The sequence below is a fragment of the Xiphias gladius genome, chromosome 9 (assembly GCF_016859285.1).
Source record: "Xiphias gladius isolate SHS-SW01 ecotype Sanya breed wild chromosome 9, ASM1685928v1, whole genome shotgun sequence".
Classification (NCBI taxonomy): domain Eukaryota; kingdom Metazoa; phylum Chordata; class Actinopteri; order Istiophoriformes; family Xiphiidae; genus Xiphias; species Xiphias gladius.
The window spans coordinates 6,096,508-6,109,567 of record NC_053408.1 but is presented as its reverse complement, the minus strand read 5'-3'; the positions used below and the strand labels follow the sequence as shown (position 1 = coordinate 6,109,567).

General features: G+C 43.6%; 1 protein-coding gene across 4 annotated transcripts in view; it reads left to right on the top strand.

Moving 5' to 3' along the window:
* sdk2b (sidekick cell adhesion molecule 2b) overlaps positions 1-13,060 on the top strand; it is a 259,607-nt gene that overhangs the window by 217,534 nt on the left and 29,013 nt on the right. For all 4 annotated transcript variants that reach the window (XM_040135140.1, XM_040135138.1, XM_040135139.1 and 1 more), the window contains exons 13-25: positions 463-639; positions 1,674-1,810; positions 2,546-2,693; positions 3,558-3,698; positions 4,279-4,460; positions 5,054-5,169; positions 7,056-7,251; positions 7,679-7,777; positions 8,975-9,166; positions 11,091-11,212; positions 11,428-11,537; positions 12,507-12,657; positions 12,817-13,054. In XM_040135140.1, coding sequence (XP_039991074.1) covers positions 463-639; positions 1,674-1,810; positions 2,546-2,693; positions 3,558-3,698; positions 4,279-4,460; positions 5,054-5,169; positions 7,056-7,251; positions 7,679-7,777; positions 8,975-9,166; positions 11,091-11,212; positions 11,428-11,537; positions 12,507-12,657; positions 12,817-13,054 — 2,009 coding nt within the window. The remainder of the gene's footprint in view (positions 1-462; positions 640-1,673; positions 1,811-2,545; positions 2,694-3,557; positions 3,699-4,278; positions 4,461-5,053; positions 5,170-7,055; positions 7,252-7,678; positions 7,778-8,974; positions 9,167-11,090; positions 11,213-11,427; positions 11,538-12,506; positions 12,658-12,816; positions 13,055-13,060) is intronic.

Below are 13,060 nucleotides of genomic sequence, written 5' to 3'. Positions count from 1 at the left end.
ATCTTATTCTCATATTTCCATTCATTATGGCTATTGATCATGATAACACATCTCTCACCGTCCCTGATATAGTCATTTCCAGAGGACTACTTTTCCCTGTTTCCCTTGGGTCAGATTCAAAGTTGTTTGTTTATTTGAAGCTTTTTGGAAAACTGTAGGAGGCTTGCACTCCTTGCTTCATTTGACAGTGTTCCTTGCCTGAGTACACATTTCCCAAATCTGTGTTGTGTAAGTGGTGAGTAGCACTGTGTTGCGACTAATACTCACAATGGACAAAAAACATGTGAGTAACACCGAGATTGACAAATAAACGTACCTATAGAAGCGACTATTTTGTGTAACTTTGAACTGATCAACCAGTACTGCTGAGGAGATGAAGATGCGGCCGACGATGATGAGGAGGCTGGTGATGATAATGACAATACCTTCAACACCCCGCTGACTGAAGACTTTGTGTTCCAGGCATGTCTGGGAGAAAGAGGGCACAGCTATCAACGTCCAGTCAATTCCTCGGATGCGACTGGATGCAGACGGCACCCTCCACATCTCCCAAACCTGGTCAGGGGACATAGGCACGTACACGTGTAGAGTCACCTCCGTCGGCGGCAACGACTCCCGGAGCGCACACCTCCGTGTCAGGTAAACACCCCCCCCCCGTCGCTTGTCTGGCTTTCTGTTTGCTTCTGTTCCTTTTTCTCTCACACTCTTATTCGCCAGTGCAGAGACACAGGAAGGAACATGTTCTTTGAAGCAAGACAGTGTGCACACAGACACACACATACGCGTTCACACTGCCTGACACGCACGCGCTCACCACCAACAACCTTTCACTGCCATTCCGGTCGTTTTCATTGACACCTCTGACTCATTTCCACTTAAATCACACCTGTTCTTCCTCACCTTCTCTGTCCTCATTCTCACCCGACACACTTCCAGCCCCGGGGGACCTCCTCCTCCATTCCCCTACGTGCGATGCAATACTATGCACGCAAACAAACACACTCAAATACATACACACTCTCACTCATACTCATACAAACACTTTCGTATTGTTTTTGTTTTTCTCAAATCCTCTCTCTGTCTCCAAAACTTTGCCTGGTACTGTTGTACTTTGGCACACAGTGAGTCACTGCAGCAAAGGCAAATTGAATATGAATGAGACATCTAACTTTCTATTTACCAGACTGACTGACTGAATGATTGTTTTTATCTTTCTTTTTCCCCCTATCGGCCCTGTTGTTGGTTGGCTGCCTTTTGACTTAGTTACTGTCTGTATTCATTTATTGCTATAAGGTCCGTCTATCAATCTGTCTGTGCTTATCTGAATTTAAGGCTGAATGAGTCGATGATCCCCAGTTTTGGCCTCAATTTATTCATGTCTCTCCATCTCCTTATGCATTTCAATCCATTTCTCCCCTCTGGTGATAGCTATCTCGTTTTGTCTGCCCGTGTGTCCATCTTGACAAGGTACCGTCTATGCTGTCTTGTCTCACCACATTTCATCACCTGTCTAGCCGATCTCTCTGTTACAAAACATTCCGCTTTGCTTCAGATTCGTACAGGAGACGCCCAGAGAACAATGAAAGGCTCGGCAACTCTCTGGCCCCGCAGAGGATTTACTGTGACAGGGGAGATTCTTTTATTTATCGAAGTTGTCCCGCTGTTCATTGCAGGCAGCTGCCCCATGCTCCAGAGAACCCTACAGCCATGCTGAGCACATCTGAAAAAAGAGCCATCGACCTGGCCTGGGCCAAGCCTTTTGATGGCAACAGTCCCCTCATACGCTACATCCTGGAGGTTTCTGAGAACAGTAAGTCACGTAATATCCAGACTTTTCCAATCAGGCATCCGTCTATTGCGTGCTTCTCCTCTCATCCTCCCTACCTTCACCGACCTATAAATTGTTTATTATGAGTTGGGTTCGGGGGAGAGGGAACTCAGCTCATGGGATCAGTGTTGCAGCATGAGTGAAAAAGACAATAAATGTTGCTTGTTTAGATTTTTTTTGTTCCATGTAGCCAGGGGTCTATGATGCCAGCGCAAAGAAATAAGAAATACAAAATACAAAGAACTTGAAAAAGAATTTAAAATCATTATCAGTTAGGCTAATTAAGAATGTCCATCATTGCTTTTCATCTTAAATTGGAAATGTAAGCCGCACTACAGTCTGTCCCTTTACAGCTCTGCATGTAACAAGCATGTTCAACTTAAGGAGATGCTGTGTAGAGCTGTGTTGGGCTTGTTATTTGCAGCACGTTGTGCTCTTGCTACTCTTTTTCCCTTTCTTCTTTTTTTTTCTCAGCATGACTTAGTGTTTTTTAATGAATTTCAATTTTAAAATGTGACCTGCCATGACAAACACTGTTGCAGGCATGAAAGTGAAAATGCCTTCTGAATATAAGTGGAATTACAAGAAATGTTATACCCCTTCCTTACCAAAATGCTCCATTTTAAGGGATGTTAAGGTGAATGGTTAAGCATAGCAATGAAACAGTATGCGTGTACTTGTGGAAAAAGGTGTAAAATTTCATTTTCTTTGTTCTAGATGCTCCCTGGGCCATTCTGCTGGCCAATATCGAGCCAGAGTCCACAGCAGTGACGGTCAATGGGTTGATCCCCGCGCGCTCCTATCAGTTCCGCCTCTGTGCCGTTAATGATGTGGGGAAGGGGCAGTTCAGCAAGGAGACAGACCGGTGAGCTGAAGACAGATATCACACAACGAGGTCATAGAAATTACTATCCAAATTCATTTATCTAGTCCTCCCATCCCGCATCAACACTACACGTATGGTATATACAAAATATGCATCTATCTCTGTGGAGGGGTCTTCAAGCTTTTCTCTTTGTAGGACGCGTGTTATTGAAAAATATGAGTTTTTCAGTGTAGAGAAGCAAGCTTTTCATTGATTGTTTTGGTGTCATATTTACCAAAACATTCCTCTGTGGTAGTATTATTCTTTAGCACACTGTGTAATTGGGAAAACCAGTGAGAAGTAGTAGAAATGTCAAAATAAATAAATGAGAATTACCTGGAACAGAACCTTGCGGTTGTTAGTAAATTGTACGTTGTGCTCATGAAATAATTTTCTTAGACAACCAGTTTGACTGATCCCTTCAGTCAAGAGTCAGGGAAGAGGGATATACGTGTGAGCCTTCCAAAGTGAATACACACATAAACATGTACGACCACATGTAAACACACATTCCCACACACAAACACCCGCTCACTCTCACATTTTAAAAGCCGCACGAGGGATTAAGCTCTGAGGCGAGATCAGGTTTGGCCTCTCTGTGGCCTCACACAACTTCAGCCACTCGTTCCTCCCCCGTCCCTCGCACCTCACACCCCCCCAACCCCCATGAGGATGGGCATTGCATATATTTTTGGGGAGCAAAAGCATACAAGGAACGGTCAGGTTTTCAAGCTTTATGCTTGAAATAACCTAAAGCTCTTTCTTCATGACATTTTTCAAAAGAAAATGTTTCCTTAATCCTACTTCTTACTGCCCTGTCTCTTCATATCTGTGCTTGCCTGCATGTGTGTTCGTGTTTTGCAGTGTCTCTCTCCCAGAGGAGTCCCCCAGTGCTCCTCCTCAGAACGTCATCGCTAGTGGTCGGACCAACCAGTCCATCATGATCCAGTGGCAGCCTCCACCGGAAAGCCACCAGAACGGCATCCTCAGGGGCTATACAGTCCGGTAAGCCCCCCCCTCCCATTTTAGTCAATTATCTTACAAAAGTAAACTGCTGGATTAAAATCAGCCTGAGTGTTTTTCACTTAAGAACCCCTACGGTGTCTCTTATCACTACTGCATTTAAAAATAATTTAGTCTGAGAGAAAACTAAAATTTAATGACTGGTTTGTCTTCAAAAACTTTAACGGCTCTAATAAACAGAGTCAGCAATATGCCAAACTGACTGTAAATCCTGTAAACGTGTAATTAATTTGGTTTTCTGTTAGGCTTTTTATTCATTACGTCCAAATGAAACAGCAGGTGTTTTCCAAACAACAGTCAGTGCTGTCAGTGGTTTTTAATTGCTTGTTTTCTGGTGCTTTGTCTCCACCTAGCAGGGTGTCTAGTGTACTGCAAGTCTTGTCTTTAGCAAAAAAAAAGTACTGTCCTGTCCTTTCTTTGTCAGTGGAACATGTAAACGGTCAAATTCAGGGTACAAACAACACAGTTAACACATTAGTCCTTGTCCACAAAAGGTTTCTATTGGTTTTAATCTGTGGCAAAGTCCGTCACTTAAAAGCTCTGTGCTGTATGTGTATCTCAGGTACCGTCTCACTGGGTTGCCCGTGGACTACCAAATCAAGAACATTTCCAGCCCAGATGTGACCAACCTGCTGCTGGAGGACCTCATTATCTGGACTAACTATGAGATTGAGGTGGCTGCCTACAATGGGGCAGGTTTGGGCACTTTCAGCCATAAGGTCACTGAGTGGACTCTGCAGGGAGGTGAGCACTCATATCGGTGTTAAAAATCAACTGATATGCTAACTGTCTTCTTTCTTCATTATTGAATGTGTCGTTTTCCATGAGTCTGCATTTCGATGTTTTAAATTGAATCAAGCTTCTCTTTAAAGCATGATGAATACGCATGTTCAATAAGTCTGGGATGCAATATCCTCCAAGTGCGGCGATGTTGTTATACACCAACAAAAACCTTCTAGTAAGCATCCGGTTTTATGTATCTTTGACTGAAATCCTCTGCTAAAAGCCACTGTTGTCCAACTGCATTGCCTTTAACTCCTCTTTGTAAGGACCACACAAAGGTTTGACATTCTCCTGAAATCCATAAGCGGCTCGCACAATCACAAACAAGCCCACACAGAGCCCTGGCATTAGGTGTAGGTGTCATCAGAAAGAGAGTGATGGCAGTATTTTCCCTGACCTGTGCAGCAGTGATCAATACTGACATCAAAATAGATGCAGGCAGACTTCTACCAGTCAACTGAAAGGTGCTCACACGCCTTTGCTTATTTATTTATTTTTGCCTCTTCCTCCCCTTCTGTCGCCCTTCCTCTCCCTCCTCTCCTCGTCCATCCCAGTACCCACCATCGCCCCCGGCAACGTGCAGGCCGAGGCGGTCAACTCGACGACTATCCGTTTTACGTGGACAGCCCCCAACCCTCAGTTCATCAATGGCATCAACCAGGGCTACAAGGTCAGTAGTTGCCGCAGTGCCATCAACACCAGCCATCACTTCCATTGACAGAACTGTCGGAGCTGAACTTGTAGAACCACATATCCTGTGTAGCAAGAGGGAGAGAAAGGCCAAGAGGGAGAGAAAAGCCAAGGGGCAAAAGTTATTTGCTGCCACTGTGAACGATAGACTTGATTCCGCCATTTGTCAGTCGGAGGTCATTCTCTTTATCTTTGCAACCATTTTTCATATGTTTTATTGTGAAGCTGTGTGAACTTAATGATGAATGTCTTCATTATTTCGTCATGGGCTCTTGAATGTAGTCCATCTCGCTGTCTCTTGTGTATATCATAAAGCCACATCCATAGAGCAGTTCTATTTTTCCACGGACTCTATTGAGACTTAATTATGTCAATGAGGTTTTTTTTTTCCCCCCCTCTCTTTTTGTCTGGCAGTTCAATGGTGCTCCACAGGCCTCACTCAGCTGGGCTGAGGCGTCACCGTACAAACCCAATCTGAATTTTAAATACCACTTTTTGTTTTCTCCAGAGAGAGAATTACAGTAGGCAGCAGGGAGACAAAGGGGAATGGAGAGAGTGAAAGGTGATAGACACTGAGGCAAAGAGAGAGAGAGAGAAACAAGACTGGGTCAAAACCTATAATATATGGCTCGACTGCCCTTTATCTATTTGCTTCTCTCCTACTCTCTGTGCTCACATATACAGTATTTTAATACAGACTAATTCCCAATAAAGCTCTCTTCATTTACATGTTTTTCTTTTTCTGTTGTCAGACAACAGGACAAGCTTTAAACAGTGACTGAAAACTTAAAGTTTAAGACCACATGTCAACCAGCAGTCACTTCCAAGCCATTTCCAAGCTGCTGCTCTGCACTGCTTGAATCCTGATTTTATAACCGTGAAGTCATCTGACAAAAGTCACCATACACATAAGTTAAAGACAACGGCTGTGCTGTGATTTCAGCTACATTAACTTGTAAAGGGACCACTCAGAGAGAACGTTAGAAGCTCCTTCGCGTCTATGTCAGCTGCCTTGTGGTCAATTGAATGAGATGCATAGAGAGGTGTGCCGGCGGAGGGAGAGCTCGACCTCACGCTCGCCGGGGAATACTGGCGACTCTCTTCTACGGATAGTAGCTAACGTTTGTCCAAAAAGTCTTTAGATTTGTCACGGGGTGCCCTTCTGAAGAAAAGTCACTAAAGGGGTGTGAAAAGTCAATAAATGTAGCGACAAAGGAGCATAGCTGGCGACACTGCCAGCAAACGCCACCCTGAGGATGTGATAGAAACTTTTTGCGCCTATTCGTTTTGAAAGAGCAATGACCTATGTTGTAACTTTATCACTCAGTCAGTCAGTCAGTCAGTCACAGACATTTACATTTATAGTGCTGGCCCCGCTGTTGCGGTCCAGCCAAAAAGAGGGTGGTAGACAGTCAAACATCTATCTATCTGACATCCCCTTGCCCACTTTACTTCCCTGGATGCTCCCTCGCCAACCTGGAAACTGGAAACAAACCCAACAGACATGCCATTGGGACTCACTACCCAGGAACCTACAGTAACTGGTCGATCCAGGTCGCATTTGCATTTGCTATACGGTCTGCAATCAACATGCATAATAATATTGAGCCTTAACTCTCTTCCCTTCCCAGCCTGGCTTACTGAACCTATTCAGCCATTCCAAGTCAAAACCACTTCAGGGCATCTTTTTGAATATATCTGGGAGAGCTATGATACCAAATAACAACTCAGAGTGTCTTGGGACCACCGGAGAGAGACACTACTGTTAGTTTTGTGAGAATCATTACAGAAAAATGATTAGCTACTTTATTTCCGACTGTCTGGGTAATTTTCTTCACACTTACTTGTTTCGTTTATCTGTTTTAGTTGCTGGCCTGGGAGCCTGGGAAAGACGAACAGGTTACTATGGTAACAGTGCGACCGAACTTCCAGGACAGCGTGCATGTGGGATATGTGACAGGTCTGAAGAAGTTCACTGAGTATTACACCTCCGTGCTGTGTTTCACTACACCCGGAGACGGCCCCCGCAGCCCGCCCAGAGCATTAAGGACACATGAGGACAGTAAGTGACTTTTGTTCCACAGCTTTCTCTCTCCTGTGGTGGCAAGGGGGCACGAGCGTCTCACAGTGACACATCCTTCGAGCAAGATCTATTATTCATGCAGAACAAAATTGCAGAGAAGTGGTAATGAAGGAGCGTATTCTGCATCCAGCCGGGATCATCGTAATTGGGATTTAGTTTGTTGTTAGTGCGGCTAAGGGATTATTGGTTAAGCTTTTAAAAACTCTTATTTTTTTTCATATTGTCATGAGACAGTTTTCAGGAAACACATTGTTTTTCTGATTTTAATACAAACACATCTAAAAAGCTGTGACCTGCTTGTGGCTAAGTCCAATATACCATCTGATCAGCAACGAGTTCTAACTGTATTTAAAGTTGATCTCTGGCCCATTGGCTTTGCCCATTATTCTTATTTGTCCCCGTCCAGCCCCCGGCGCTGTGGGTCACCTGAGTTTCACTGAGATCCTGGACACGTCACTCAAAGTCAGCTGGAGTGAGCCTGGCGAGAAAAATGGAGTTCTCACAGGTACATTCACTTCCTTCCCAAAATAGACTTGTAATGGGGCAAGAAAGGCAAGAAATAGCGGTTTGTCCAAGGTGGTATTTATCAGAGCTTTAGTGAAAGAGACCAGTCACACAAGGCAGCAAAAGCTGGAACAGAGACTTTTAACAGCTGCTCGACCTCATTTAATGATCCCAGCACATGTAGCTCTTAAGCTGGGTACACTTAGGGCATCTACTTTATTATTTGTTGTTTATTTTATTTGGGTCATGTAGATACTACAACCTAGGCCACATTGGCTTATAAGGACACCAGCTATACCGTTGCACCGGTGGGACAACACCGTCTCTGCACAACAAATCTGCCATAAAAATAGGCTCCCTCCCTAAAACATAACTCAGGTCTTTTGTAGAAGTAAGCAGAGACGAAGGGCATTTTACGAAAAAAGTGTAGCCCTTAAATCATCATACTGGATAAAATCTCATTGAAGTTAGATATCAAGCAAACCTCCTCTTCACTGGTTGTTTTTTATAAAACAGTATGTTTTCAGTTTGGGTTTGTGTCATATATCAACTCTTCCTTTATACATAAGGACCAATTGGTGCTGAGAGTCACAAATATTATACTGTAACCTTTTATGAAAAATAATGTAAAGGAAGTAAATTAGTAAAATCAACTGAATTAATATTTTTGTCTCACCAGTCCAGGGATGTATATGCAAAAATGAATTAAAATGAATTAATGAAGCCCACCAGTAACATTAATATTCAAGTGTTTCTTGATCTCAACCAAGTTTGAGATTTAGCTGAATATTGTAAGGTGGTTTTCCAAAACATATTAATGTCCTGCACATTCTTAGGGGGCAAACATTGACATGCCATTTGAAATTAATGATTTGGCAAGAAATGCTACCTAATGCCTTATGCAATCACATGAAAAGAGCTACTGGCTAAGGAGCAAATTGCATTAACTTTGAGTGAGCACGTGTGTGTGTTGGTGTGTGTGTGGATGGGAGTGGGCGGGGGATGTGTGTGCAGGGAGGTTTAATCACAGGCTGATTTAATTTGCTATATTCAATTTTTGATGAAGTTTATTTAATATTTCTGTTAGCTTGCCCTGTAGCAGGCAAGCTGAGAGTCACTATTGTAGTAAAACTGCTGTCGAATTTTTCCCTGAGAGGGTTCTGTCTGCCGCCGTTAACCCATCTCTGCTGCTCTTCAGGTTATCGCATTTCGTGGGAGGAGTACAACCGAACAAACACCAGAGTTACCCACTACCTGCCGAATGTCACCTTAGAGTACAGGGTCACCGGACTCACTGCTCTCACCACCTACACCATTGAAGTGGCCGGCATGACCTCCAAGGGCCAAGGCCAGCTGTCCTCCTCCACCATCTCCTCCGGTGTCCCACCAGGTCAGCAACAAAATAATCAGTGCAGATGTTTTAGGGTACACCCAAATTACAAAAAAAAATACGTATTTTCTCACTTACCCCCAGAGATATCAAGCCACACAGTTACTTGTCTAGGTTATGAGATATCTGCTTCCACCTCAGTAATGAAATTTCATCGTGTGGTGCCCACAGCTCTAAAACTTTGCATGTGAAAAACAGCAATTTTGACATCTCTTTCCAGAAAATTTGTCTCTCGGTTACTCACTCCTCACTGTCAACACTTTATATTATTTTCCCATGAAAGGGATGCTGCAAAGATTCAGTATTGTACTTCCATAGAGTTGTGGCGCTTGTGAGAGACCGATTTAAAATCAAGAACGATCAAAATTGAAGCAATTGAGACCAAGATATCCTGCCTTTTAGTTTCCAGGACGGCTCGAGCAGTGGCATCTTTTATTAGGGCCTCCCTGCCTCATAAATGCCCTCTGTTGAACTCCACAAATTTCTGTGAAAATTTTTAGCGCTCAGGCCCGAGCCAAGATAACCCTGGTGACATCATCGGGGTTCATTTTTAATGTCTGCGAATCCTTGTTAAACCTTATTAAACCTATTAAGCCTGTATATTTACTGTTTCACACTGAACTTGGGGGACACATTCTGTGTTGTCTGGCGCCAGACACGATGAAATCAGACCCCGGTCCCCTCGGCTGGGATAGAACCAAAAAAATAAATCACCAACACAAATATCTGCCCCACATCCATGAAAAAATAGCTCCCGAGAGAGCGTTAAGAACAATTACAGTGTTTAATGATTTCATATTTGCGTAATTGTGTAATAGAAATACAGTGCCAATGTCAGTTACTAGAGCCCCATTCAGAGCCTGGACATCTGTGAAACCGGTGAAATGACAGGCTGTTAATTTGAGCGCGGGGTTCAGAGCAGCAGTTACGGAGCCCAGAACAGAGATTAATTCCAATGTATATGTGTAAAGAAAATGCCTCTGCGCCTGTAACTGTACCGTAACGATCCAGTTAAAAGCCAACCCGATAATCAGTCATACGAATGATTGAGAGGTGGTAATTTTACTACAAAGTGTATAAACTGCATTTCATTAGTGTTGAATGCACCAGCATTTAAGCAGTCTTGGAAAAACAGCTCAGTATGCCCCTGGGAGTGATTATATCTTTTTTTAATATTAGGCTTCTGTCCACACTGCAATATGCCATGGTTTGATGTTAATATCTTCGGCTAGAATTTATGTAAACTATATGGTGCTTCGGAACGGGGATATGTTGCGGTAGGTTTCATGTTTATCTCGAGGGAAGCCTTATGGGGGGAAAAAAGACGAAGAATGAATTATTTAATGCAGTGGCACTTTCTCATACATACCTAGTACCTACCTAGACACACATAAACACAAAAACATCCCAAAATACACACAATGATATTCACATACACATAATTGCCCTCCTGCTGTTCTTTGAACATTTTCAGATTTGTTTCCCCTCCTGGGATTTCCAGTAAACAATCCATTCTTATTGTTTACTCAGCTCAAGTGTAAACGGTAGGATATCAGATTGAATCGTATCTCCAGATAACTGCAGTGTAATTGACATTCATGACATTGTGTCTGCCTTTGTACCGTGTGTAAGCATCTTTTCCAAATCTAATCTGCGTTTGCCGATTTAGCTGAAGTTGGGAGCACAAGGGAGGGAATTAAGTGAGATCGCTGAGAAATTGATCTGTGTGCAGTATCTGTACGGCCACAAGAGGGCAATGTGGTAGATGGATTTTCTCAAGTAAGGCCTACAAACCAAAACCAACTTGTGTGAGAGGCAGCAAGACAAAATAATCCTGTTGTAGTGTCGGTTATTTGTTCCCTCAGTCATTCTGGTTGCTCTTTCTTTGTCCAACTTTGGCTTTGTCCTCCGTGTTTCCACACAGAGCTTCCTGGCCCTCCCACCAACATGGCGATTTCCAACATCGGCCCACGCTCCGTCACCCTGCAGTTCAAACCTGGCTATGATGGCAAGACTTCCATTTCCCGTTGGCAGGTGGAGGCCCAGGTGAGGCGGATTTAATCCAGAGCTGTAGTTCCAGTTTTCTTAATCATTTGTCATTGCTATTAGAGTCATCTTCCTTATTTTGGACTGAGTCGAGATATTAAACTGATTTTGAACACGGATCTCATTGACTCTGTTTGATGGAGAGTTTTACATTGCCTGCACTTTCAATCAATGCCAAATGTATTTGTTATTGTTTCTGTTTTTCTTGGTGTCAGGTGGGTGTGGTAGGAGAAAATGAGGACTGGGTGATGGTCCACCAGGTTTCCAACGAACCCGAGGCTCGCTCCTTAGAAGTGCCAGGTCTCAACCCATACACCTTCTACAGGTAGCCTACTGGGAACCGTATCTGCTTCACCATGTCGGCCTTCATTAATCTTTAATGACCATCTGAATGTAATAAAACCAAACAAACAAAACTGTAAATGAGACCAAGCTTTGCCCAGATGTCTGATTTTCATCAGTTTTCCCAGGCCAGTCACCCTAAAAGTGACAGAAAACAAAAATTTCTTACAAAGTTAATATGTACAAAGAACCACAGGGACAAATAGTACACATTTAGTTCAATACACAGAACATAGAAACAGAACATAGGCCCAAAACACAGGCCTGTTCAATTCGCTCTCACAGGACATTCATACATAGCGATACTACAGTAAAAAATTGTGTTTTTAGGGATGAACCTGCTCATGATTTTTCCATTATATTCTCAGGCAATGCCAGATAACATGGAAATTAAGCTTGTGCAGATTGTGACAGACGACAGATAAGGTGTATGTACGCTTCAGTATCTCGGCTAATTTCAGCATATCCCAGGAGCTCATCTTATTTGTTGTCCTTTGATTTGGATACAAGCTTGTTACGGTTAGTGTGGTTTTAAAATTATTTTACAGTGCGCGCACGATCTTTATCTACGTGCGGTGTGCTTGTTTTCCATAATCACATTCAATATAACCAATTAACATTTCATAGAGCCAATCCCTAAAGACCGACAACAGCTATAGTTCACATCATTCCAGCATCAGTGCAGCAACTATACATTTCAGTAGAGTTAAATGCTCATGTTGGATAAACATTTATTTTTTTAACACAAATAAGCTCTCCACTCAGTATATTTCAGTGCTGTGATCTCAGTTCAAACGCAATAAGACTCTTGTATGAGGAGGCACACTGCAAGTGCTACAATAATGCTGGCAGTAGATTTTCAGTCGCCAGATTTTGAGCTGTGATTTCAGTTCAGATTAAACCATCCTTTTGCAGAAGTTGCATTAAAATAATGTTAAACTCCGAACACCAGGCTCCGCATGCGTCAGGTGAACATAGTGGGCACCAGTCCTCCCAGCCAGCCCTCCAGAAGGATCCAGACCCTACCGGCTCCCCCTGACATGGCCCCTGCCAACGTCACCCTGCGGACCGCTAGCGAGACCAGCCTCTGGTTACGCTGGATGGTAAATAGGAATCTGCTTCTCCCGTGCATGTCACCTCTGAATTTATGAATCACATTTCTTAAAAACGATGGTACGCTATAAGAATAGCCTAATCCAAGGAATCTGGCTTGTTTTGACACACTCTCTCTCCCTGTCTCATCTCTCTGTTCATCTGCACAGCCTTTGCCCGAATGGGAATACAATGGGAACGCAGAGCAGGTGGGCTACAGAGTCCAGTATTCCCGTGCAGGCTCACAGGGCCGGGCCATGACCCACATCATCGCCGACCGTCTGGAGAGAGAGTTTACCATCGAGGACCTGGAGGAGTGGACGGAGTACGAGGTCCGAGTCCAGGCTGTCAACGGCATTGGGATGGGACCCTGGAGTCAGCCGGTCAGAGGCAGGACCAGGGAGTCTGGTGAGT